Source organism: Drosophila virilis, chromosome 5, assembly GCF_030788295.1.
Source record: "Drosophila virilis strain 15010-1051.87 chromosome 5, Dvir_AGI_RSII-ME, whole genome shotgun sequence".
NCBI lineage: Eukaryota > Metazoa > Arthropoda > Insecta > Diptera > Drosophilidae > Drosophila > Drosophila virilis.
The window spans coordinates 17,646,482-17,674,025 of NC_091547.1; the positions used below are offsets into that span (position 1 = coordinate 17,646,482).

The following is a 27,544-nucleotide window of genomic DNA, read 5'->3' on the forward strand; positions in this document are numbered from 1 at the left end:
TTATTTTATATAATCTTTTTATTTCAAATTGCGCTCAACTGCAAATTTTTAGAGATTTTTCAAGCGCATTTTGCTGTAAATAAGAGTTGGCGCACACTTTCCGATCTATTGACAAATTCGTTCTTTCAGAAAAGACATTGTAAAATGTTTGCAGAGTATCTTAGAGTCGACTACCATTGTCTGGGAAATTTTTGTGCTATTTGCATTTCGGCTTTGGTCTTATATATTTTTTTTTCTGATCCTTGTCGTTTTTTGGGCTAAGCACTTAAAATGATTTCGAGTTTGGGCTTTGCTTATTTTATTTATTTGTGTTTATTATTTCATTTAAATGTTTTGTAAACATGCATCAAAGCTTAAAATGCTAGTTATAAATTTTTTACGGCTTACATGCTTATGCCTAAGTTTAAAGTATTTGATGTAATATGCATGTTTGTATAGAAAAATGATGTATATGATATATGTTTAAAAGTTTTCACGTTAAATTGAAGTTTGGCTTAATTGTTAATTTCAAATTGAAAATACACGCTGTGATTAAATTTTTGTGTATTTTCTGTAACTTTCACAAATATTTTATATATATTTTGCGTATTGCTTACAATTGTTAGGTAATAAAATCAACTTAAGCCTAGCATAATCCTATATTCATTGGGTTAGTTTTAAAATATTTCTTGGAATACTTCAAATTGCCAAGACTACGGCTATAAATGCTTCAACTGGTTTAAATGCAAATGTTTGTGGCAGTTTTTATTTACATTTTAGCTGCATATTCTATGCAGCACCACGTATGTATGTAAATACTTTAGAGAAGATATCAATGCTTATGGTCTATACATTTAAAATACATTAATCTTAAGTTGGGATTATAAATATGCATGTTGAACATGCGTCTGGCATTTGAAAATAACTCAGTTCAATGCAAGACGTAACCTCGAAAATGTATCAAACTTAACTTAAGCCGATTTTTATGTATGTATGCATGTATGTACTAAGAGAATACTACAAATTATATTTGGCGTAGTTAGCAAACTGTTTCTTGCTTCAACGTTTACCAACACTAAGTCAGTCATCGGTCTGGCAACGCTGGTGCGCCTATTTCTCAGCACTTTGCATGGCCTTGCTAAGCGCAGCACCCAACTGACTGAAAGATGGGCGTTCCTTGGGATTGGCCAACCAGCAGGAGAGCTGTGGGGCATGCAGAAGAAGCAATTAGTAGATAGGACAACAAATTAATTAGCTGTCAATAGTTGAGAAATGCGCCCGCTTCCTTTATACGTACCAATATCTCCTTGAGGCAGTCTGGCGTACCCTCGGCCACGGTCCATTCCAGTGTATTGGCCAGTGCACGTTGTACCACCTGCTCGTTGGTTAGATCCTCGTGCGGCAGCCTTGTGGCCTGATTGAAAAGCTCCCACACAACCACGCCAAAGGCAAAAATGTCGCTCTTGGTGGTATACTCATCCTCCTGTATGCACTCCGGTGCCAGCCAGCGCACCGGCAGCAGCGTGTTGCGATGTTTGTGATATTCGCGACTGTACTTGTCCTTGCACAGGGCCGGATAGGCGACTTTAACAATAAATTCACTGGAGATGACGCAGTTGCGAGTGGCCAGGTCTCTGTTGGAGGATTCACAATGACAAAATAGAAGCTATTAATTAACCGATTATGAATATTTTAACGATTGATATATTAGACCTTAAGTTCCCATTAGTCGACAAGAAGTTAAATTCAAGTTGATAAATTGACCACATCTTGTCGACAGTCTGGTAACGTTAGTACACATATTTAACGGCCTACACAAGCTATTTTCTTTAGCATGGTGGCAGCACTGCAACTGATTACTTTCAAATCATATTTAGCAGCTAGTTTATCTGGCAGTAGACCTGTTTTTAGAGGAAGTAAATCGCTTAAACGCTTGCCTAGAGATCCTAACGTAACTAAATTATTTACGTTATTTTCTTCTGGAAGATCTTACCTGTGGGTGAAGCGAGCGCGATAGATTGCATCCATGCCGCGGGCTATTTGGTAAGCTACAGCTAGCATCTGGCTTGTGGTTAGTGGCGGTGGTGAGGATGTGGCTGTGGCCGTGTTAACTTTTCCGGCGGTGGCCAATAAAAACTGTTTGAGGTCACCCCAGTCTGTGTACTCCAGCACCATGTAATGTGGATCCTTTTCGCGGCATAGGCCAAACAGACGAACGACACCCTTGTGCGAGATGGCACGCAGCAAGTCCAGCTGACGACGGAATTCCTGGCAGGCCTGTTCATCCTTAACCTTGTTGAGTGCCTTGACCAGCACCAGTTGATCGGCGGCAGACTCGGCTGGCTCCTGTTCCTCCTCCTTGATTTCCTCAATGTCATCCATGGAGGTCTTGGAGCGTCGCTTCTCATTCAGAGTACTCAAGGTGGTGCTACCACTGCCGCTGCCGCTGGCACCGCTGCCATTCTCGCTGTTGCTATGCTGTTTCTCCGTGTCTGCATCCTTGTCGCTTGGCGAAGCGGCTGCCACCAGAGACGCCTTCAGCTTGCCCACAAACACATCACCAAATTCGCCGCGTCCAATTTGAATTAATTCAGTGAGACCGGAGCGTGGCAGTGCCAGTTGCTCATAAATGTGGGCGGATTTCTTGGAAGCCTTGGACTGCTGACTGCAAGCGGTATCATCGGATTTCTGTGCATCCCCATTGGCTGCACGGGACTTGCTGTGGCCGTTGCGTTGCTGCTTAGACAGGCAGGGCTCCTGCTCATTGCTTTTGCCCGCCTCCGCCTGATCGCCGCCAGCTTCCTTGATGCTGAGCTCATTTAGGCGCGCCTTGCGTGCCTGCCGCCGATAACGGCACCACAGCATCAGACCCACCACGAGCACTATGTAGGCCAGCGCAACGGTCATTGTGATGAGTACAGCGCGCGTCACAAGGAAACCATCGCCGGCAGACTCTTCCGTAATGAAGCCATCGCCACTGGAGCGCACCAGCAGACGTACCTCCTCCCGCTTGAGGCCTGCACTGTTGCCAATGGTGCAGCCATATTTGCCCTCATCCTCCGCCTGCACATTGCGTATGGCGAGTGTGCCGTTCTCCAGGAAACTGAAACGCTGGCGATCCGTGTTGTTTTCGCTCAGATACTGTAAATCCTTGTCCCATTGTATGGTCGGCTTGGGATCTCCAATGGCCTGGCAGTGAATAACAGCCACGCCTTGCTCGGCCGTTTCGATGGGTCCCACAGGCGCCACACTAAACCTGGGCGCGACCACCACATTTATAGAGACAGTGGCATTAATCTGACCCTGACTATTGCTGGCCAGGCACGTATAGTTGCCGCGATGCTCGGCGCTAACATTCCTGAATATTAAAGTGCCATTGATGTCATCCACGTGTTCGGGCAGAGAGCCATTCGCCGCATCCTGTGCAGATAAAGTAAGGGTACATGGACTATTACAAACTAATTTCAAAACCCAGTTCGACGCGTTTTCATCTAAAATGCAAAACCTTGTCATGAGCAGGTGGGTCCGTTGACCGAGGGGTGCGTTTGTTTTAGACGAGACGCAAATGAAAAAGCTTTGGTACTTTTTGTTTTTCGCTGGACAATTTTTCCGGCAAATGGACAAACAGTTGTCAAAATTGGTTGCTTCTCGCACAACAGCTGCAAACAATGCGCGAAGAGCAAAGGGGGAAAAGGGCTTGGAAACTGGTTAGCCAGCTAGACTCAATAGAAGTTTTGCATATGAAATGTTTGTTGATAGAAACGTTTACACAGCGTCGCGTTGCGTTTTTCAATTTGTCAGGTGAGCCCAGCCGAGGGCCGCGTGAAAAGATTGAAACTGGAATATTTCAGTGGAGTGGAAGTGACTTGTGTCAAGTCAAGCGAAGAAGTATTGTTTCATTCGAGCACGAATAAACGCAAAACATTTTTTTATATTTATGAATATTGGGGAAATTTCGAAAAAGAGTTATAGCAGCAAAAAGGTAGAAAGGTATTAATTTTACTTCGTATGTTGAATACATAAACCTTTCCACTTATTTGCCGACCATCGACCATCGACTACTCACCCTCAACCATTGCACTTGCGGCGTGGGAGTGCCCTGCGCCTTGCAGTGCAGCTTGCCCAGTGAGCCCAGCTCAAGATTCTTTGAGGTTGGCTGCGGCATAAACTTGAGCTGTTCAATGACCTCCAGTGTGCCAGGTGAGGAGTTGACTGCCGCATGCCCCTCCAGCTGTATTTGGCACATGTACTGGCCCGCATCGCTGGCAATTATGCTGTTGAAGCTCATCGTGCCGTTCTGCTTGTGCAGCACCAGTCGTCCATCCTCGCGCAGCAATGTATCCTTGCCATAGTCGAGCGCCAGGCCAGGTATTAGAGTCTCGCCCAGCTCCACGTGTCGCAAGATTTTGCCATCCTTGCGCCAGCGCAACTGAACGCGTTGATTCTGCAGCTCGGCGGGCAGTTCATAGAGGCAGCTCAGGGCTGCCGAATCGCCCTCCTTGATAATCAGCTTGGCATTGGGCCCCTGAACAATGCGCAGACCTTCGGGCGACGGGGGCAGTGACATTGCCTGATCCATGCCGCCAGAGCCGCCACGCTTGCCGCGACACAAGAAGACTTGCTTGCCCCACGACTCGGGCAACTTCTGGTTCTTCTTTAGCCTGGGCAGGCACCTGGTCACACCAAGCACACTCGACTGATGCCGATAAACATAGCCCTGCTTGCTCATCACGCGTGCCGCCGCATTAGAGGCAATGCAGCGATAGAGCCCATCGTCGGCGCCGCTTGGCTGACGGATGAGCAGTCGATGCTGCTGCAGCTCCACGTTCTGCCAGGTGCTCAGCTTAGCGCTGTCCCGATACCATTCAATCTGCAGCGGCTCATCGCCGGAGGCGCCCTCCACATGGCACTTGAGTAGCAGCTCGTTACGATTGCTGCCCAGCAGCTGCACGCTGGCTGAGTCCAGATCTGCAAAAGGAATATAATCAATAAGTGACACATCAATAAATTTCATTTATGCATTTAACGCATTCAAGAGCGAGGGCTGATCACAAGCTTATGGCATATTTATTATTAATTATTGATGCTGATAAGAATGAAGTAAACATTTTTTCTATCCAGATACAAATCCGAAAGTGAAATATATGCTGTGCCCCCCAAGCATTATTTTCCGAATGTGCCTTGCATGTGTATTGAATTACACAGAATCTCTTTGTCATATAAATAATAATATCAGTTTATTTTTGTTGTTTTTGCTTCGTGCAGTTTTGCACTATCATCGAAATATTTTACAGTGGACAGTTAAGTTTAAAAATGCCTCTTAATTTTTATTTGTGTATTCTCTTAGGAAGTAGATAGAAATAGGTTCAGATAAAACACAATAACATCGCTTGAATTATGTTTAACATTCAAATAAATACATATTGGTCTTGTTTTCATTAGAAAATCAATTTTTAACGCCTCTCTCAGACCTTTGTTATGAACGGCACCTCGCAACTTAATCGCATTTCATAAATATGGTTAATATATATCCGCAAGATACATTCGGCTTTAATGCATTTCTTAGTTCGCTGTTCAGCGTAAAATTCGCTTTTTTTGTTTCTTGTCCGCTGCATTAAGTGCATTTTATAGTCAGCCTCAGCGGGCAAAACAAGATGCGGCAATCGTTGCTTTTATCGCAGCCTGGTAGCCCATTTGAGGCATAGAGGAAGCATAAATTGAACTGTCAGTTAGTTGCTAGGGTCGGACTCGTCGTACCCTCCAGTTTGGATTTATGTAAATACTTCACAGCTCTGCATATGTGTATAAGCAGAAGGTGCTCTAGACGGGAATGGCCGACCAAGCGCTGCCCTGTAACTAGCGACTAGGCGAAATGTATTCTTGAAATTTTGTGGACTTGAATGGGACTTCCAAAAGTGTGGATATATCAAGGCCTCAGGCTGTATTTCCAAAAATGTTTTGAATCTCGAGTAACTATGTACATATATGGTTAATTTTAAATATATTTAGTTTCGTGTCATTATCAAATATTGTCAACTTAAGATCGATACTTATCGTTTTGGTGGAAACGAAGTAAGCTACTGCAGGCTGCATAGCTACAGGGTATATAAAGGGGAAATTTTTTTTTGCATGGCCCAGACGGCCAAACAGCTTGGTGGGGTACGAAATGTGAACGAAGAGCGAACGGTACTTGGCAACAATTGCAGCATGAGAAAACATTTTATGGCAAACGCATAAAAAAAAGAATGTGCCATGCACGGCTCCAGGTTGAAATAATATTTTAGGGCGCGCTACTGGGCGTGGCATTTGGCTTAAGGCACGTATTTAATAATCTAGCCCCATGCTAGGTGTAATATCTACAGTAAACATGTGCACAAAGCGAAAAGATCCAGTTGCATTTAGCAGGCTTGGAATCTTCAATTAAATATAGAACTGTAATATCAGATTTCCAACCGATTGAGTTGCTCGCACAGCAAAGTCTCTACGAGATTTTATGAGTAAATAAAATTATATATTTGCATGCAGCTTGAGCATATAGAACTAGTTAACAAAACGAATGTTAAAGGTTGCATAAATATATATTGTATCTTAAAAATACTTTTTAATATATAAAGTATTTCTTATCTATCTTATGCAGCATAAGCATTATGCACGAAATGTACCTCTCTATGTGAACAAGAGGCGAGCACTCTTAGAACAAGCCAAAGTATCTATGAGATACTTTTGTATCTGTTGCCCGTATCTAAGCAAATTATAGATACATATAATCAAATTTCATAGAAACTGAAATTATGACGCAAACGATTTGGCGCATATGCTCTGAACAATTGAGCCATGTCTGTATTTCCTGCGATCTAATGCTCATTTTCTCCTGTCAGATGCGGACTGTAATAGGTAATCTTCAAATGTAAAAGCACAGCTGTGCACTTTATTTTCATAGGTTCTTCTTTGATTTTCCATTAGATACATTTTGCATGTGTGACCCAAACGCTGCGCTGTCTAAGTGCCAATTAGTTCACTTTGCTGCCATTTTTGGTTGTAACATACACATAAAGTTATTGCCGCTGGGCAACGTGGCCAAGCCAAAGTATCTGTCAGTATGTTGTCGCCAGCCGACGTGCCACTACACACACACACACACACACACACACACACACACACACACACACAGACAAAACAAAAACAAATACATTTCAAACTTTTGACACTTCCTCGACGGAGCTGTGGAACCCGAGACGGCACAGCAATGTTTATTGAGTTGTTGCTGTCGCTGCAAGTTGTTGTTCTTGTTTGTTTTTTCTGTGCCACCAAATAAGTATCTACAAATATTTAGAAGCATTTCTCGCGCTGCCTGCCGCTCTGCTGAGACAAACAAAGTCAAGATTTATGTGCATATGTAAATTTTCTAACGCGCCCTCCAAACCGCAGGCAACACGGAAATAGGCCCAGAACCCAGCCGAAACCTGGAGCTGGGCTCGCTGGAACTGGCAAACATTCAGATAGGCAAAACATTATATCCATAAAACATATATCAACCATTTGGCTGGGCGGGATCGGAGGTAGCGGGCAGGTTCATTTTGTTCTTGAGCATAAAAAATATTTGTATAGATAAAATTGTATACTTTATAAAAATTATGACGGAGTCATAAGTAAGAGATAGAAGTCAAAACGCAAATATGCAAATACACAAAACATGACAAAAGTAATAATATATTTTTAAAAACATTTTAAACCGAACATTTTTTATTGTTATTATTATTAAGGTTAACTATAATACATTTATAATATAAATAATACTATGGTTAGTTACCACAAAAAAGGCGCTAGCGTCCTGGCCTTCAGATCTAAGCCTAAAATTTAGAATTATGTTTTGAGCATAACAATTGTCAGAAAATTCATGTTTCAAGCAAGGCTTTGGGAAATATGAGGAGGTTCCAACTGTAAATCAAACTAGAGTAATGAATACCAAGTCGCTAATTAAGATTCGTCTCAGCAACAGCCCGATGGGTGCATCTGTTAACACCTACAGCCAACGCGCAGTTGGAGAGGGCTGCTACTGCTGGGGAAGGCGACCATCAGACACACGTTGCATGCAACGTTGAATGGGGCAACTGGCAGACAACCGAGGGGGCGAGGTTGTTAACATAAAAGCAACAATTGCAACGATTCCCAAGTAAACTAATTTGTTTAAACTTTGCTGAAGGAGCTGGCGTGTTATTTGCCAATTACCTAGATTTTTGCTTCAAAGTAACCAGCGGTTGCTAACTCCGATGGAGGTGCAATTCTACTACATTTTTTTTACAGTGCATGATTTGCAAGACGTTCTGGAAGACAGTTTTTAACCTTCCTGTTGGAATGGACGAATGCCCATAGTTAAATAATCTTTTTTTATACCCTGAACCCATTAAAAATGGCTAATTGTGCAAAATCCAACTGTGCGTAACAGGCAGAAGAAAGCATCTCCGACCCCATATATATATTCTTGATCAGGATCAATAGCCGAGAGTCGATCTAGCCATGTCCGTCTGTCTGTCCGTCCGTCAGTCCGTCCGTCAGTCCGTCCGTATGTATGAACGCAAAGAACATATAAGAACATATAAGAACTATAGTTTTAGATGTAGGTGCTCCTAGTGCCAGCGCAGATCGAGTTTTTTTCCGATAATCGATAACTTACTCCGTTTCCAAGAAATCGATACAAATCGGTATCGATATCCTGTTTTTTAAGGCAATTTTGGTAAATAATAAGAGCTAGAGTCACGAAACATAATATGTTGCTTCTAAAATAGAATATATATATATGCATTATATGTTGGAAGAAGAGGGTTCAGGGTATCCCCTAGCGGGAGCTCCCGACTAGAACCTCTTACTTGTTTTTCTTTGAAGAATTAATATTGTCAAAAAGCCTTCTACTTGCCAAATATTCTATTGGCCAAATATACTAACACATATGTAAGTATGTATGAGCATAACATGTTAGTCTTCAATTTCAAATGAGTATTACATTTGTATGTACTTGTGTACATTAATATAGGCATGTACATGTACACATCCATATACACACATATATATTTACGACGAATGCATATGTATGTATATGTATATGGTTAGTACATGTGACAGTGTGCACACCATTTAGTGTTGTCTACAAATGAAGATAGTGTCCATGTTTGTATACACGTATATGTATGTATGCACGTACGTTTGTATGGAAAAGTAAACTTCTATTTGCATCCCCTCATCTAGATGTTATCTTAGCCATAGAAAAACACTCAAAATATAATTGCATTAGATGGGTTGGGAACATTAATTTTCATTTAGACATTTATTTGTTTAAATTAGTTTATGAAAAGGAAAATAATTCATTGATTGTACATGTATATCAAAAAGTCTACAAGACACAAACAAAATGCTAATCATCTTCTTCAGATGAGCTGAAACTGTCTTCACTTTCAGCATCCTTCAGATTCATCTTGCTTATAAGCCCCTCAAGGCTGTCATCCTTAAATTTCTCCACATTTTCCAAAAAGTTGTGGTTTGCCTTACACTGACCGATGATGAACTTGAAGTCGTCATTTTTTTCCAGACTGATCGGGTTACCGATCAGTATCAGCAGCACCTTAGCACGGGAGAGGAGCACGTTGATCCGACGTGGATCGGACAGAAAGCGTGTGCTCTTAAAGGAGCTCACCAGCGATGCAAGAACAATTGGTTTTTCACGTCCCTGATAGCTCTCCACAGTGCCAACTTCAACATTCGGATGCCCTCTTAAACGAAGCATACGCTTCACAAGATTGCGTTGGGCCAAATATGGAGTCACGACGCCAATGTCCCCTTGTTCAATCCTTACGTCACCAAGTCCCTCCTTGAGCAAGCTCATTACATACCAGCAGACCACCATTGCCTCCAGTTGATTGAAGCTACTGGTAGAATTAGTTTCGCTCTGCATGGCGCCTTGTGTAGCTTGGAATAAAATGGGAAACTTTCCATTTGGCAGCAAGTTCCACTTGGCAGCTTGGTTAACCTGTGATAGTGGTGCCATTGCGAATAGCTCATTATTGTAATATAGCTTGTTGTAGATACCAACAATCTCGGGATGGGCTCGGAAGTTGCGTCGCAATCGTGACTGCAATGTGCAGTCATATGCACCACTGTCATCCACTTTATAAATGTTGTGATTCATTAGACGCTCAAAAAGCGAATGATCCAATCCTAGAGCCAGAGCGCGTTCGCTCTTTACGTGCGGACCCAACTGCTTGTGATCCCCGGAGAGTATAATGTGGCATTCGCGGCTTTTAATGCCCGCAATGGCCATAGCTGTCTCCGGCTCTGAAGCTGAAGCGGCCTCGTCAATGAAAATGTGGGTAAATGTAGGACTACGGCCAGCTCGCATGCTAGCTGTGCATAGCGTGGCCACAATAATTCCACAGTCTTCTAATTCGATTTGCTTTATGAATTTGCTGGTCTTTTTTTTGTTTGCCCGAAACAGCTCGTAGTTGGAGTACCTCAACACCAACCGATTCATGGATTTAGCGCTCTTCCTAAATCTTGTGTATGAAACCAAGCGCAGCAGCACATACTTATGGTGGGTAAGTTCCTGGAATCGTTTATCTTTTTCAATATACTCGATTAACTTCAAGGCAATCGTGTCGCATGCCGAATTCGAGGCTATTGTTACAAGTATACGACTTTTCTTCTGAAGGTACAATTGAAGGATGGCTTCCACAATCGTTGTGGTCTTGCCGGTGCCTGAAATTGTTTTCTGATTGATTAATCTTTTCACCCCGTGGACCTGTGCTTAGTCACTCACCTGGGGGCCCGAACAGAATGTAGGGTGCCTGCGGATTGGGCCCTGCGACAATCTGCTGTACTGCTTGCAATTGTTCAGGATTTGATGCTATATTATTGTTGAGCAAGGGGAAGCTGTTCAGCTGACTTGGACTTTTCGGGATATTCGAAAGTGGAAACAGATAGCGAAGCGTATCTGGAGATGTCGACAACAGGTTTAGTGCTCGATACATTAGACGAAACGGTATTCGCGGAGAACGAAAGATCACATCGAACTTTTGGTCCTTAAAGTTTTCTGGTGAAATGTTGCCATAACGACTCTGAAATACAACGCATTCTTTTGTCGCTTTGGAAACTATATAAGCCAACCCGCCTCTCGATAGTTCCACAATTCGTTCCCTTCGCTTTAGCGAGGCTGGCAGAGTACCGCTTTTCAGCAGCAAAACTTCATCTACATAGGGTATCAGTATCGACTGACTATTCCTTTTAGGCAACGGAATGCTACAGTTGCCATTTTTAGTCGGTTTGATCGACACATCGAACTGCATGAGCTCTGCGAATATCAACATTCTGGATATATCCTCAATGGTGATCAGCGTATTCAGCACGGAACAGGCATTTTCAGTGCTTAATTGACGCGACTGCAAGTAAGACGCAAATATAGCATCGTTTTTTCCAAGAATTTCGTCGGAAAATTTAAGCTCCAAAGCGCTCAACATCCTTTCGTTGGGTTCGTAATAACGTGGCCTGTACATTTTCTTGACGATTAAGTCAATTTAATTGTTCACAAAACAGATTCAATTAGAATTATTAATAACTGGCAGCGCGACTAAGCACAGAGACACTATTCCACTCAGCTTGCGATCGCAATTGTAATTGAACGGGAATCACAAAATTCAACTTAAGCAAAAATTTTACTCATACATACACACCCGTGCATACAAATCTATATATGTATGTATGCGTCAGTTGAGATTGTCGAGAGACAAAATGCGCTCTCGCCGCGCAGCGAACGATATTTGAGCGAAACGCGTCATACCCTATAAAGAGTTTTCGTTGGATCGTATGCATGCAATATTTCAAGCAGTTGAGAACGTACATAAAAAGATCCATTGCGTCTGTGGATTGTGTAAAATATTTCAAGATGATGCTTTTTTTTTAACTTATATACCTGGAAGTTATAATGGCTCTATATGTACTAAAGAGTATTTGTTTAGCACTAACCATATAACTTGCAGATGTGACAGCTGAAACACAAAGGTCGCTTTTGCTCGGGTCCGCTAATCTCTGACTCGCTCACGTGCTCAGAGAGCAAGAGAGTGTGAGAGTCGTTGCAAAGCAATATACAATGTATATACATATGTATGTATATAAATATATATACATAGATGGGGCTTGAAGCAATATGAATTGCATTAAAGATGAGATATCGCGCCTTCTAACTGAATTTGTTAAATTATTATTTACTTCATTTAATAGAAATATATTAATCTGCAAACTTTAGTATTTATATTTATGCAATATATGTATATTTTTCGTTGCCAAAGTACATACATATGTACATACATACATACATTCCAGATCAGTTAAGAAGTAGACAATGACAATATTTATATTATCATTTTCATAAATTATTTGATTTCAATGTCCACTCTCGTTTGTCTGCACTTCTGGGTGGCATTCAAAATAATTTTTTTGCAGTCAGCTAAAGATTTTGCCAACCAAATGATTCAGCGATATACATATGTATTCGATGTTTGTGTATGGATGCCCATTCAGACCTTTTCTAAGAATAATAAATAATGTTAGACTGCAGTTCCTTATCAATCAAATTATCTTTAAGAGTAAAGTAAACGTAAGCCATTTAACAATAATAAAAGAGTGGAAATTGACGAAAAATGTGTGGTTTTTAAATGGATTTGATTGATTTTGGAAAAGTCTATAACATATATTAAATTCATTTCCATGAGGGTATTTTAAAATGAGTTGCAATTGTACAAAATGATTATACATATACTTATGTATTATTGTACCCAAATATTTAAAAGTGGTAGCTACAAATTTTCTTAGCCTTAAAACTGAAATTTGTATTAGAATTATCTAGGCAGTAATTAAAAAGGTCTCACTAAATTGATGTAGGCACCGATAGGCACATCTGTTAACACCTACATCCAACGCGCTGAATGTACAGTGTGAGGAGAAGCTGCAGAGGAAGGCAGCCAGCCATCAGTCAAACGTTGCATGCAACGTTGAATGAGCGGGTGGAGAGGTAAACATATAGGCAATCGTTCCAACTGCTGCGAAACAGAAACAGTTTCTTGAACCATGCCAGCGGAACTGGAAATTGGAAGATGGGCGAGCATGAACCACAGCGATGTAAACAATGTGGACTCGGCCCGGCAACCATAAAAAATGAAAAATGGGTAAAGCAAACTCCCTTCGGGTAAACAATATGAAACTAAACGTCGAAAGGCAGGCAACGAAAATACATACATATACATAGAGAAATTGACAGTCGTCTGTCCGGCATCTGGTAAGCGAGGTGTGGAAGCAATTCACCGTTATCGCTGACGCCCAAAGCCGTTTGTTTTTCTTTTTATACCCTAAACTTAGTGAAAATGGGTAAAATGCATTTGCGCAAATGTATGTATCATAAAATATATATTTTCTTGGGTTAGCCAGCAGAGAGTTCGCGCAGTATTTGAAATACTGTTTTTTTTTTAAATACATATCTTTTAGTTAAGGCGATGGCAATATCAGTTCGCTCGCTAGAAGGTGGTTGCGAGTTCGAACCTTTTTTTAAAGTTGTTTTTCTAAATATGCTACTCTACGAATTAAAAATGAAAAATAAAAGTTCAAAGTGCATCTGGTGTTGGAGGAATCGAGTTCAGGGTATTCCCTAGTCAGCTACTCCTGACCAGAGCGCCCTTTTTGGTCTTGCCAAGCCCCAAAGCTTTGTATGTATGCTGACTGTCGAATGCATGTGGGATCCAGTAGCTTCTGATAAGATAAGACCCACTGCACTGCCTGCATTTTACGACTGTTTTTTTTTTTTATATTATTATGTTTTTTGTTTCCTATGAAAATTTAATTAATTGATAATCGAAAATTGATTATTTCGCGGGAAAACAATTAACTCCATTGCGCTGAAGTGAAAATATTTTAGAGCTATCATAAATCGAGTCAACTTTTATGCCTTTCGATGAGAGTTGAAGAAGGAAACCATAGAAATGTTGTCCAAAGTGGCCAACAGTCCACTTAAGCAGGTTATTTTGATCTATTTGTAAGCTTCTGTTGTACTTAAATTAAAGCTCTGTTCTGCTATGGCTGCATTGTGACATATATCTATGCTAGCAGGTATTTCCATTCCCAACACGGTTCAAGTTTTGAAGCATCAACGTTTTCCGCCCCGTGGTGTGAAGCTTGAAGCAGAAAAAAAGCCTTTCGTTCGTTATTGCGAAATCTACGAAACTCGAGATTGAGCACGATCGGTTGGAATTTCACAAAACGTCCATCAAATCTACAGTTATTACAGTAACATTTTCAGTCAATCAGTTAGTCAATTATGACAAACATTATACTATATATAAATAATACTTAGCTTGACTAGGAAATAAGACAGTTGTGGTGCTACGTTTAGTGAAAAATCTATTTAGCAAACACCAACAATGACTAATTATGATCACAATATTAATTTTATTGTACCTTTCGACAAATTATTTCAAATCAGCTTAAAATAAAATGATTAACTAAATTTGTGCCAGGTCATTCAACTGTTTCTGAAGATTTATAAGAACAACTTCGCCAGCTTCATCTTGCGTATCTTGCTGTTGATCGATGTCTTCTTCTGGTAACTGGACTGTTGGCAGGTTAGATTGGCAGTCCTCATTCGATTGGCTCTTTACTGTCTTCTTGCTCTTACTCTTCACTGTCTTCGCCTTTCTCAAAAGGTTTCCTTGTAACTCGCATTGGCCAATGATAAATTTAAAATCTTTATTTTTCGTCAGGCTGATTGGATTTCCTATTAGTATCATCAGAGACTTGGCACGGGAGAGAAATACGTTCACACGACGCGGATTGGATAGAAAGTATGGATGCTTAAAAGAACTAACTAACGATACAATAATAATGAGCTTCTCGCGACCTTGGTAGCTTTCCACGCTGCCCACTTCCACTTTACGGTGTCCTCTTTGGCAGAGCATACGTTTTAAAAGTCGGCACTGTCCCAAATATGGAGTTATGATGCCAATCTCCTCCTGCTGCACTTTAATATCGCCACCAAGTCCGTCTTCGATCAGGCTCCTCACATACCAGCAGAGCACCTGCGCCTCCAGCTGGTTTAAGCTGCTGTTGGAGTGGGCCTCGCGCTCAGTTATCCCATGCGTGACCTGGAATAATATAGGGAACTTCCCATTTGGCAGCACGCTCCAGTTGGCGGCTTGGTTAACCTGTGACAGTGAAGCCATTGGAATTAGCTCACAATTGTAATAGAGCTTATTAAAGATCCCCACGATCTCCGGATGGGATCTGTAGTTCTGTCGCAGCCGTGACTGCAGAGTTCGGTCATAGTTTCCACTGGTGTCCACTTCGTACAGCTTGTTAAGTAGCAGGCGCTCCATAAGCGATTGTCCCAATCCTAGCGATTCCGCTCGATCGTTCTTTATGACCGCGCCCAACTGCTTGTGATCCCCGGAGAGTATAACATGGCAATCTTTTTCCTTAACGCCCGCAATGCCCATTAGCGCTTCCGCCTCCGATGGCGGTCCAATGATTGTGATATACAAGATTTTTTTTCGTCGCCGATCAACAGAGCTAGGGTCCGACGATCCGTTAGTTTTAAATTTAAATAACTATCTTTCGGTACAAGCACCAGTTGGTCAAGGTCAGGGGTCAGGGATCCCAATCGGAGATTATTTTGCTGTCTTCTCGAAGACGGACTTGGTAGCGATATAAAAGTGCAGCAGGCGGAGATCGGCGTCGTAATATCAGATATTTAAGGAGAATGAGGTGATTTATCAAAATATCTTGACAAACGAAGAAAGTTTTCCGATATATTTTGATTAAAAATATATATTATTTATTCAAGATTATATAAATGCATTATATGGTCGAAGAGCATATTAAATGACATATATAAAAACAATAGATGAGTTTCAGCTCCATTCTAAAGCTTTTAATCCCATTAATTTTGTCATTGTTCTGACTTGCAATTTTCACGGCAAATTTATGACCAACTGACCCGAGCACCATTAGCTCTAAGCCCTGTGCTCAGTGTACTATCTTTGCTGGCGAATCTTTAATTAAAGCTGACCTCCCTTCGTCCTACCCCATCGTCAAACTGTTTTCAAATTAAAACGTTAAACATTCGATTATCGCACTTTGCCTGAGACCGAAAATGTTTTCAGATCCAACGCAATTGCAGAAACTTTTTGCTAATGATGCAAGTCAAGGCGGACGTCGAAGCAGTTAGTCGACTTAAGGATGCCCTATATACGTAAGTATACAGTGTTTTAATTTAAAATGATTATTCCTCCTCTATATTAGCTTAAAACTTCACTTTATTTGTTATGTGCTCCTTCTTTTAGGCATTTCAATTCAACCAGTACGTAAACTGATTAAAGTTCTGAATTTTGTTTTCTTAAAAAGTTCACATAACAAAACAAATAAACGAAAGAGTATATAAAAAACCATGATACCTTTTAGCGCATTAGCTATGTACAGGGTGCCGTAAAAAGATAAAGATAGAGAGAAAGAGATAGAGCGATAGAACGTCAGAGCCGTGCGCCAAAAAGCTGACTACGTTTTCTGTCTGCGTCACTTTAATGTTTTCAAGCTTGGGCTCGTAAAATTTTATGCGTTTTTCCGGCATTCAGCAAATGAAAATTATCCGAAATAAAAGAACCCAACTTGCCAACTGCAGTCAACTTGAACTTGTGTAGCGCACAGATACAATAACAACAACAACAACAACAACCGCAGTGGTGGGTGGAGGGAGAGTGAGGCGGAGGTTTTGCCGCTCTGAGGGTTGGTTTGTCCTCGTCGCTGCTGCCTACTCGGATTCGCATTCGCCCCCTTTTGTGTTGTGTCTTTGCATTTTGTTTGGTTTTTATGACTTTGCCTGGTTGTTGGGTTGCCATTGTTTTTGTTGTTGTTGCTGTTGCTGTTTGGCCATTTCTCATTTTATGTTTATGTTTCGTGTTAATGTTGCATTTCATTTCCATGTACATTTCAGCATGCCCGCTGCCTTGGATTACCGCTTCCCTGCCCGCCAACAACGTTTGGGTATCCAACTCCGTCGCCATGGCACACACATAACTCAGCTCAGCTGTTGGTCCTTGGGTTATCCTTGTAGCGAGAGTCCAACAACCCCTTTACACGGCTTGCAACCTTTTGGGCTGTCTCTTCAATTCTCTGTCCGTCCGTGCGTCTGTCGTCTATCTGTCTGACTGGCAGCCAGTTGTCTGGCACTGGTCTGACTCCGGTCTAACCATGGCCTGACTCTCTTTCTGTTCCGCTTGCTTCTACTCAGCTGCTGTGGTCTTTTTGCCTTTGTCTGGTCGAGTCCATGTATTCATCAGTTCACACACTGCGCGAAATGTTGGAATTCATTCAACGATATGCCATTCGATTGTGAATGCATTCAGTTACTCTATAATTTCATTGTTTTTGCTGCGCCATAAACAACAGCATTTCTGTGGAACTGTAAACGTATCTAATACTTTGCATAGCCTAAACAATATACACTAATGAGTCAAGGCGACTTCTACAGATACAGATATACACATAGAATAGATGGAAAGTTGAGTATTTGAGGTATTCAAAATATCTGTGTGCATTGCATAAATTATTTGTTGGGATGTACAAATATTTAGACTCTGCAACTATTTTCATTTTTTGGAAACTCTTTTTTTACAAATGTTATAACCAATTCTTATTTTTCTCATCGCTAAAACCTGTCTGACAAAATATAGCAAAACTTATTCATTTTGTTTTAAATTAGCAAAATAAAGATAAAGTAAATAAAGCATTCGACTTGAATCAATTGATATGCCCATACAATATTCTATTATTTGTTTAATTTGTTTAATGTTGCAGGCAAAATTTCGCCTTTGTTGCGCCTAATTGAACATTCATTTCTAGCGGAAAGATTGCGACTGCGCTCGATGGGCAATCAGAACCCACAGATCTGACCCCAGCAACAGCTCCCTGTATGTCTGTGTGTGCTGATGAACGAGTCTATGCATATTGCAATAGTTTCTGTCTGCTTGCAGATATTTCAGGGATTGGCAACTACTTAACCACCCTTGGCCATGCAATGTCCATGGCTTCTTCAGGCAGTGCCAAACGATTTCGCTCCCGTTTCGAATTATTTAGCGACCTTTCAACGGAACTTGCGCACAGCCAGCTGCCGCCATTAAAATCAACTTCGAAAAACTACAAATTAATTAGTTAATTAATTAGCTAAAACACTTGAGTGCTGCGCGAGACGCTATAAATAGTTAGGGATTCCAGTGTCTTTGATGATGCTGCAGCGCCTTTGATCAGCTACCAGGCGGCGGTGCTGACAGCAGCAGCAGCAACTGCAACGGCAACTGCAACACATGCAGCACATGCAGCACAGATTGTGCATAAAACTTACACACGCTTTGTTTACATGCACACAGTGGAGTGGGAGTGGCAGGGGCTGGGGTGGGGTTGTGGCAACAACTGTTTGTTAAATTTATGCATTTTTCTGCTTAAAGGCAATGCAACTAAATGAACATCAATCACGTGACGCCGACGCTGACGAGGGCCAGCAGCAACACAACAAGAACAACTGCAACTGCAACTGCAACTGCCACAACTGCACTTGCCACTTAGATTTTCTTCACTCCATATCTCTTCTCTCTCTCTCTCTCTCTCTCTCTCTATCACACACTTGATCTGTGTGTCTGTCGTTTTGGCCACGCAACGTTGGCTGGGTACATGCATTGCATTGCACTTCCTGTGCCGGGTCAGGCAGGGGGTGCGGGTGGCAACAGGAGGTGTGCTGTGCTGCAACAGAAGGTTGTTGTGCGTGACGTATGCACATCAAAAGTTTTTGGTTTTTATCTTTCATCAGTCTTGTTGTTGCTGTTGTTATTTTGTTGTTGCTTTGGTTGCGTTTTTATGCTTTTTTACCTTCTCCAGTTTGTGGCTTTGGCCAGGCTAAAGCGCTTGCCGGAAAGGGAAGTCAGATGGCCGAGAAAATGTGAGAGATGGGGGAAATTTTGTTAATTTGACATTTATCAAATAAACCATTCATTAATATGTTGTAACTCCAACAAACTGTCAGTTTCGGTCCACCAAAAAACCCATTCACCCGGTTCTCAAACCTGGTTTTTGCTCAAGAACGTTTTTCAGCCTAGTTTCAAACCCATACAACTCATCACACAGATGAATTGCAATAAAATGAGGCATGCATATGTTTTCTCTCAGTAGCGATCTTTTTTTAAGCAAAACTAAAACTAAAATATTTTCCATTTTGAGAACGTTTTTTTTTTTTTTTACAGTTTATATTTACATCTAAGACGTGCGCTTGGGTTTTTAAATGTACTTACATACTTTTTGCCAGAGGTCTTTGGCATGGCATAATAGTCATAGTTATATAGCGTTTGAGTACTTACATATCACGCTCAATTTAGCTGGAGGCGAGGCCTGCCTGGCGCCGCTGTTAACGCTGGCTGCAATGCACACATAATCGCCGGCATCCTCGCGTTGCACCGACTCGATATGCAAATTGGAGCCGATTTGCGCGACGCGCCTGTCATACACAATTTGCTGACCTGCAATGCCATTCAGCGTAGAGTGCTGCATTAGTATAATGTTGATTTGATGCCACCGGGTCCCTAGTACTCACCATTATGCAACCACTCGTAGTGCAAATCGCCGGAGGGTCCTGTTGCCTCGCAGCCAAAGTCAACGGCATCGTTCTCAATGATGGACTGACTCTGCGGCGGTTGAATGAATCGCGACGAGCTCGCCAAGCTGGGTGCTGTTCAAGGCAGAAAATGTATTAATGTTTGAAGAGCTGGCATAAGAATAATATCTATACACAAGAGCCGACAGTTAGAGTATCGGCGTAGTCCCCTTTTTTTTTGCCTTTAGGCATATAAATTTTCATATTCGATACTCTTGTACAATATATAATGTATAGAAGGAGACATCTGCGACCCCATGAGGCTTATATATCCATATCTGTCTATCCATCTGTCTGTTAGTCTATGCAATGCAAAACCCTAACACACCCAAAACTTCCAATTGGCATCATTCAAAAGTCCTGAGGGCCATCTACTTTGAACTTTTTTTCAGACAGCAGCAAGGGTTGGGCAGTTTAATATAATTAACAAAAAATTGCATTTACCATAATTGCGTTTAATTACAGTGGTTTAAGCAAATTAAATGCGCTTAAGCGGCTTAAATTACAGTGTTTAAGCTAAATGCAATTTTGTTAAGCGCCAAATGGCAACAACAACATAAAATTACAAAGCATAAACACAGGCGCAGTTGCGTGTCGGCAAAACACAAAAAATTACACACAATATGTGCTTGAAAAAACACGTATGAAACATGTAACAAAACGAACTCCAAATACCCTACACAGAGAGCAAAATGGTGGACTTAGAGACGAGCATATCGATACATATTTTTATTAGTAAAAAGCCCGAATCTAGTATAATTTGTTTATTAAGGTATAGCGCTAATTAATATTAGGTAAGTTCAAAATTGTGTTTGAGTAAACAACATTTAAGAAAAAAATCAATTGAACTTATATTTTTATAATAAAGTTTATTGATTGACTGAATATATATCTTTAAATCATTTAACTATCGTATCGATATACTAGGAAACCAAACCAGAAAGTCGCCTTCAAATAGATATCTGGAATATTTAAACAGATTGGATTTGTATAACTCTAGAATTGAGGCAAACGTTTTCCTAAAATAAAACGAACCCCCAACCAGATCCAAATCATCTATCTAATGAGAATTAAAAACAGTTCGTAATAAAACTCAAATACCCCGCAGTAGGGCATATATAATGGAGAAGCACAACACAACAGAGGCCTCTATGCTGATGCACAGAGCCAGCATAATTAAAAACTCGGGGCCATAAAAAAATACAGTTAAGCAAAAAATGCAAGCGAATTGTTTAATGCAATCAGCAGGCCGCAAATGGAATTTATGGCAAATATTATTTTTATTTTTGGTTTAGTGCAAAAATAATGAAACAAATATGATCAAAGCCAGGGTATTATTGCATATTAAAATGCATGTGCACATGTGCATATGTTACAATAATATTTTGCATATCTACAAAGGCTGGGCAATTTTTATATGGATAACGTATATTGAGAGTTGGAATTTACATTTACAATTTTCAGCTAGAGTTGAAAATGAACTGAAAATTCGCTGGGATTCGGAAGTAAGGCTTGAATTCCTTGATGTATCTTTCAGCATATCCTTAGAAAATCTACTGTTAATACATTTTTGTAATTGGGCGCAAATTGAATTAAGATTTTAAATGGCATAGTAAGAAAAACAAAAAATTCAATACTATTAAGGTCTTCGCCCAAGATACTTGAAACATTTTGAATTTAAGCCCGGGACTTCACTTGCACCAAAGGACTTCAGTATACATATATTTCTTTTATTACATTTTTGCGGATTAAGCTCACGCTTTTGTACATAAAGATTAATATTATAGTTATTAGGCGCCAACTTGCAAGAATCTGCATGCAACTTACAAACACACTCACACACACACACACACACACACACACACACACACCTGTTTTACCTGCAAGCAAAGAGCGAAGTAAGTAAAAGAAAACTTGGCAAAGCAATTCAGCAGCGATTATTTTTGATTGTGGTACGAGCCGTGTGGCTTTTCTTGTGGAGGGAACAAGAGCAGCAACTACAAAACGAAGACCATTATATTTGGGCACTAATTGAAGCAATTTGAGAAAACACCTCGACATGGCAGCACCAGCTCCAGCTCCAGCTCCACTTTGAGGCGGGGCAGGACACGGAATCAATAAGCGCTCCAAAGCTGCGAGCAACATCATTAAACTCATTTCGTTTGTACTCGTTGTTGTATTTCCAGCTGCTATTGTTGTTGTTGTTGTTGCTGGTGCTGCTGCTGCTGGTTGGGCTTTTGGCAAATCAGATGCCAGTCACATAGCCAGCGACGTGTTATGATACACCACAAAGATGGAGCCACAAAGTCAACCACAAAGGCTGTCAGCCAGGCGCTAGGGAGGCTCCCTGCCAGCCCGCCAGCCAAGCAGAATCGATTTAATTTGTTGCTGCAACCAGTTAAAGCAACCGCTCCCCCTCCCCTAGCACTCATCGAAGGAGCAGTCAGTTACTGGGCGTCGATTAAAGAAATATGCGCCCCCGGTACGGCTGAGCTCGATTCGGTTTGATTGCGCTGACGTGGGCAAAAAGTCAAGCGCAAAGTTGTGCGTGGACCAGAGGACCAGCGTGGAGTTGAAAAAGAAATTAAGGGACATGTCGATAATTGAATACCCTTTTAAAGTGTTTTTATACAATATCATACGAGTTGTCTGGTTATGTGAGACAAATTGTGAGGCTCGTAATTGCTGCCTTTTTCTATATGAAATCAATTTCATTTCATTCTTTTTCTTATTTGATATAGACTTCTGATATTTTGCTCAAATATGGGAACATGGGAAAGCAATAAATACTAAGTAAGGTGAACTTTTGTTAAAAAACAAATAAGTTTTTCATAAAAGAACAACATTTTTGTCCTATTGCTGTTTTATGTTGGGATGTTCGATCCAGTCTTTGTACGGATTGATCTAAGGAGTTCTGGGAAGTTAGCCTTAAAACCGAGAGACTAATTTGGACAGAAACGTGAAAACAGCTATTGATACTGATCAAGAATATATATAAATAGTTGATGCAATCAGAGATGACTCCGCTCACGCGTCACACATTTGTTGACAGAATTCACAAACTCTCTGGAAGGGTGTATGAACTGTGTTGATGTGGCGCAAGAAGGTACCGTGCAGCTGTCTCTGCCTCCCTATCTGTCTATCAGATGGTCAATCTTTCAGTGAGTGTGTGTGATGATAATTAGTTCGTTTGTTTGCGCTACATTCGAGTGTCCGAGTTCCAATGCTGAAATCAGCCAGTCAGCGACCAACTGCTGAGTCTGCCACAAATTGTGGGGCAACATTTGTCGATTAAGCGCAATGAATGCGAAAATATCGCTGTAATAATCAGGAGTCCAAAACAGCGATTCGTGTGCCTCAAGTGGCAACACGCAACACAGTCAGCACTTGAACTAGTCCCTGCTGCTTGTTATTGTTATTGGAGGCTGTGCCACCACAGAGCCAGAGACAGATACAGCCCCCACTCCCCACAGACGCGATGGGTGGCGTTTGATTTGCTTTGGCTGGCCAAAGTAGAAAACAACAATAACAAAATGGGAAAAACTCAACTGTCACTCAAGAATTTCTGGCATTTTTACAGTCAGCGCTGGGAAAACCTTTGGAAAACTGCAAGTCAACATGGGAAAGGCATTTTAACAGCAAAACAGTCAAATGAAAAGAGTCAAACAGATAGAGCAAGCGAGGGAGCGAGAGAGAGCGAGAGATAGAGAGAGAAAAAGAGAGAGAGAGAGAGGGAACTGTGAATGGAAGCTTGAAATGAATGTGCATGACAATTACCCGTCAAAAGTTTGATGTAGGGCTTACAACAGGGCCAAAATGAACAACAGAATCAAAGTAAACTGAAATGGAATACCATAAAAAAGTAAAAAGGCAAAAATCAACAAAAAATTTAACAAAATAAAAGGATGTCCATTTGTGCGTAGTTTATTTTTATAGAATTTGTCATTGCAATGATGCGCCATTTTATACCCTGTTTTCAGAGAAAGTGAGAGATGTGTGACACAGATAGTAATAAAGATTTTCGAACCCAAAAAGTATTTAAATTGAAGCTCAATTCTCTATATAAGTGTCTGCGTACAAGGACTTCTTTATCTGCCCATATATGTGCCTCGTCTATATATGTGGTCTCTGGGTCATTAACACAGTATTTGAACAATTTTATTAAAATTATTCTGAAGCATTTCGCACGTTTCGAAACATCCACTCTTTAGAGTGGAAAATGGAATATTATATGGTCATTTAACAAGTAAATTTCAAGGTAATATAACCAGATTTAACTTTTCCACATTCGAAATACGGATGGAAGATAAAAACTTAGACCCAGTCAAAGCTGGTTATTAATAATTTATTATTTCTTAGACTTTGAGATAAAATGAACGCATGCAAGACTCATTTCATAATTTAAAAAAATATATACATACAAACGAACTTTTCCCCTGGAACATCTGCTCAGATTTACCAAGCCAAAAGCTAAGCCCAAAAATATATTTATAAGGCATCTTTTTTCAGTCATCCTACTGCCCGCTGCCCCCTCGCCAGCTCCAGAAACTCGTTTAATAATTTGAAGTAGTTTCAACGAGGCTTCAGACCATCTAATCTGAACACAACGAAACAATGCACAGTGTGAGGGACCCTAGAGATTTGCAATACACGTCTAATTCATGCAATTATGAGTGCTCGACATGAACTTAAAGTTTGCCATTGGTCTGAAAAGGGGGCAAGTTGTATTATGGGTTGCATATTCATATAGTTGCTGCCTCATGTCAGCTGCCAGGCCGCATTTCGGTCTCTCTGTGTGTGTGTGTGTGTATGTGTGTGTGTGTGGGTTGGCTGGCATGGCATGTTGCATGCCGCATTTTGCATGCTTGAATAACAAATTATGAGTGCCACACAAAGACTCGCACTGAGAGAGAGAGAGAGACTGCCTTATTATTTGCCATACAAATAATGGACGCTGAGCGTTGCACAGATTTCAAATGTGCACCATGCCACAGGCAACGACGACGACGGCGACTGCGACTGGGACTGGGATTCTGTTGCCTGGCTCTGGTTCTGATTCTGACTCCGGTTGCCTTTTGTCTGCGGCTGTTTGCCTTTGTGCTACTTAACAGTCAGCAGTTTTCAGCGTGTCCTGTCAAACACAAAAACACACGCACAATCATTTATATGGCATATGGGTATGTGTTTATGTGTGCGTGTGTATCTGTGTGTAGTTTTGCATAATTATGCTGCGCTGCCAGCTCCGACGGCTCCTTGTAATCGCAGAGCGTCAACTGCATTTGATTAGCTGAATTTTCGGCGTCGCTTGTCTCACTTCAAGTGCCAATGGAGATCCTTTATGTCTGTCCCGCATGGCATGTCCTGGCATTCTGTCTAAGTGTGTGTGTGTGTGTGTATTCTTGGCTTTGTTTGCCTTTCTTGCGCTTTGTTATTTGCCTAACTACTTTATTTTGAACTTGGTCGGCATATCCTTGTAGTTCGCTCATCACTTTCCTTGAACCTCCTCTCGACTACCTCTCCCGCTGCTCTTGGGCCGCTCTGTGGTCCTCTGTGGTCCCGGTCCGCCCGGCTGCCTGTTAATTGACTCATTTTGCGCGCCGTTTGCTTTCAAAATTCAATTGCACCGCTTGCTGTGGTCTCTCGGCCGGCGGCTCACTTCTCGGCTTGGTTTCGTAATATGAGCTCAATGTGGTTGGTTTCTTTGAGAAGCCAAACCTTTTGAAGTATACAGAATTCGCACAATGAGCACCTACTTGGCCTAAGCAGGCAAATAGAAAATAGAGACGACTTATTACGGTAGCCGGCTTTGTATTGCAGCCAGCTTAACCGGAGCTAGCACAGTTTTACAATATATATATATACTTATTTTTGTTTCATAAGGTAAATTCAAATGATCTGAGTTAAATTTTGTTGCCTAGTGAAATGGCTTTTAAATTAAGCCTAACAGTTGATGAATTCATTTATGGTAAAAATTTATAAAGGTAAAAATATTGCAATAACTTTTATAACTAACGTTTAGCCATGTAGCTGTAAGCTATATTATATATAATTCATGTTAGATTCGTATCCCACTTTGAGCATAATTAAAACAAACTTTATTTGTTCATCTTATTTTTGATTAACTTCCCTTATCGTGTTGTTACTGGAGAGCAGGCTATAAGAATTCCATATTGATTCTCAAGTTGATTTGATTGTCGACATATTTCTAATTACTTAAATGGAGAATGCTACTCGATGCTCTCAACTTATTGTTGCACATGAGTTCAATTACTTTTCAATTGAGCATGAATATTTGCTCAGTATTAATACGAGCCGTTTACTGCCGAAGTCTGAAGGACAACTCCAACCACAACTACTTACACTCTCTTTTACCATTTAGTTTAAAATCTTTATTTATTTATATCTATTCATATATATATTATTTTTCCACTTACCCAGCACAGCAAACGCCAGAGCGAGCATTAAGAACATGCTCATATCCATGTTGGGTATCCTCAGTCAATTCTTTGTCGAGTGTCTGGCAGTCTCTCGGAGCGAGCCAATTAGCAAACTGTATGATAACACGACACACACACACACACACAAACACACACACAGAGAGAGAGAGACACGGGCACACTCACGTTGATTCTGGATATTATGTGCTGACAAACTGACGATATACTACTCAAACTGAAACTTCCCTCGATGCACGTATGTACGGATGTATGTATCTGTGTATTTGGGTATATCCCTTTAGCACAGTGGGGTATACTCGTAAGTGCAGCCACTCGAAAATGCACTCCACTCAACGCATGTGTAAATATTCAATATTTGGTTGCCAGCCCACAGTCGGACGACGACGACGACGACGACGAGTCCAACTGGTGACTGCCTTTTTTAACGCTTTGCTTTGTATCTGTGGGGTGGCTGGGCGGGTGGGGTTGTGCGGCGGGGCTTGGTATTTACTATAGACACTCAAATTAAATTGGTATTTACATAGTTGGAACGCATGAAATGCATTTATCACTGAACACGGCGACCAAAAGCAACAAAGATACGCAGACGTTTCACGGCACTTGCTTTTTTATTTTTTTTTTATTTTCTTTTTTAATTTTTTTCTTGTTTTGTTGTTGCTGCTGCTGGCTTGGTTTATGTTTCGTGGTTGCGTTTTTTATCAGCGCCTAGATTGACAAGCGACAAGCAGCCAAGATACTCGTTGCCTGCTGCTCGCTGCTGGTGCTGTGCTGTGCTGTCATCAAATTGTAATGGCAGCGACACCGGCACCGACAAAGGTATCTAGATACACAAAATGCAATGCCGAAGACGGGGCCGCAGATTGCCCGTGTGGAATGGGTTGCAGTTCAATTACCCAAGCAGCGGACAGGCGACGGGCAGAGAGAGGGCTGGCAGCTTAAAGCCGAACCGTAATACCGTGGTAGACGTACGTACGTTTAAAGCGTAAACGAAGCGCACACAAGGCGAGCGCAACAAATCAACTTAATTTGTATCCCAAAGATACAAAATATTCAATGCATTGCATCCTTGACGTGCCTGCGAACCGAACCGGCTTTTATTTTTGTTATTGGTGGGTGCTTTGCTTCTTCTTCTTCTTCCTACTCTTTTTTGTGTATTTTTATAGAGCGAGCGCGAGCGCGACTGCGAGGGGTCGCCGTAGCAGCTGGCAGATACAGATACGTAGCGGCACGGTCGCAGATACACGGTACACCAAATCGGGAGAACCGCGTGCGTTCGACGTCTGTTTATTACTGAAGACATGCGGCAGTCGGAGTTGTTTGTGGAACCGGCTTTTAATGTTGCCACATACTGGGAATGCCTCTTTATAGCTTAGCGCCTGTTTGC

The 27,544-nt window shown here is 41.3% G+C and overlaps 2 protein-coding genes across 2 annotated transcripts; both read right to left on the reverse strand.

Moving 5' to 3' along the window:
- Positions 1-294: 294 nt before the first annotated feature.
- On the reverse strand, positions 295-27,459 carry otk (off-track). Its single transcript, XM_002049536.4, has 7 exons — positions 26,137-27,459; positions 19,643-19,777; positions 19,410-19,568; positions 4,046-4,947; positions 1,973-3,399; positions 1,277-1,613; positions 295-1,182 (listed from the first exon to the last, which is right to left on the reverse strand). Exons 1-7 carry the CDS (start codon positions 26,183-26,185, stop codon positions 1,090-1,092), a joined length of 3,102 nt encoding a protein of 1,033 aa, XP_002049572.2. The 5' UTR covers positions 26,186-27,459; the 3' UTR covers positions 295-1,089.
- Positions 9,283-11,643, reverse strand: LOC26530794 (putative helicase MOV-10). The gene is made up of 2 exons (XM_015174761.3): positions 10,787-11,643; positions 9,283-10,725 (listed from the first exon to the last, which is right to left on the reverse strand). The coding sequence occupies exons 1-2, from the start codon at positions 11,517-11,519 to the stop codon at positions 9,389-9,391; spliced, it is 2,070 nt and encodes a 689-aa protein (XP_015030247.1). The 5' UTR covers positions 11,520-11,643; the 3' UTR covers positions 9,283-9,388.
- Positions 27,460-27,544: the final 85 nt, after the last annotated feature.

Coding starts and splice junctions, on each gene's coding strand:
- otk (XM_002049536.4), bottom strand. CDS start 26,185: ATGGATATGAGCATGTTCTTAATGCTCGCTCTGGCGTTTGCTGTGCTG. Junction 19,569..19,642: donor CTACGAGTGGTTGCATAATG/GTGAGTACTAGG, acceptor ATGGCATTGCAG/GTCAGCAAATTGTGTATGAC. Junction 4,948..19,409: donor AGCTAAATTGAGCGTGATAT/GTAAGTACTCAA, acceptor TTCCTTTTGCAG/ATCTGGACTCAGCCAGCGTG.
- LOC26530794 (XM_015174761.3), bottom strand. CDS start 11,519: ATGTACAGGCCACGTTATTACGAACCCAACGAAAGGATGTTGAGCGCT. Junction 10,726..10,786: donor CATTCTGTTCGGGCCCCCAG/GTGAGTGACTAA, acceptor AAACAATTTCAG/GCACCGGCAAGACCACAACG.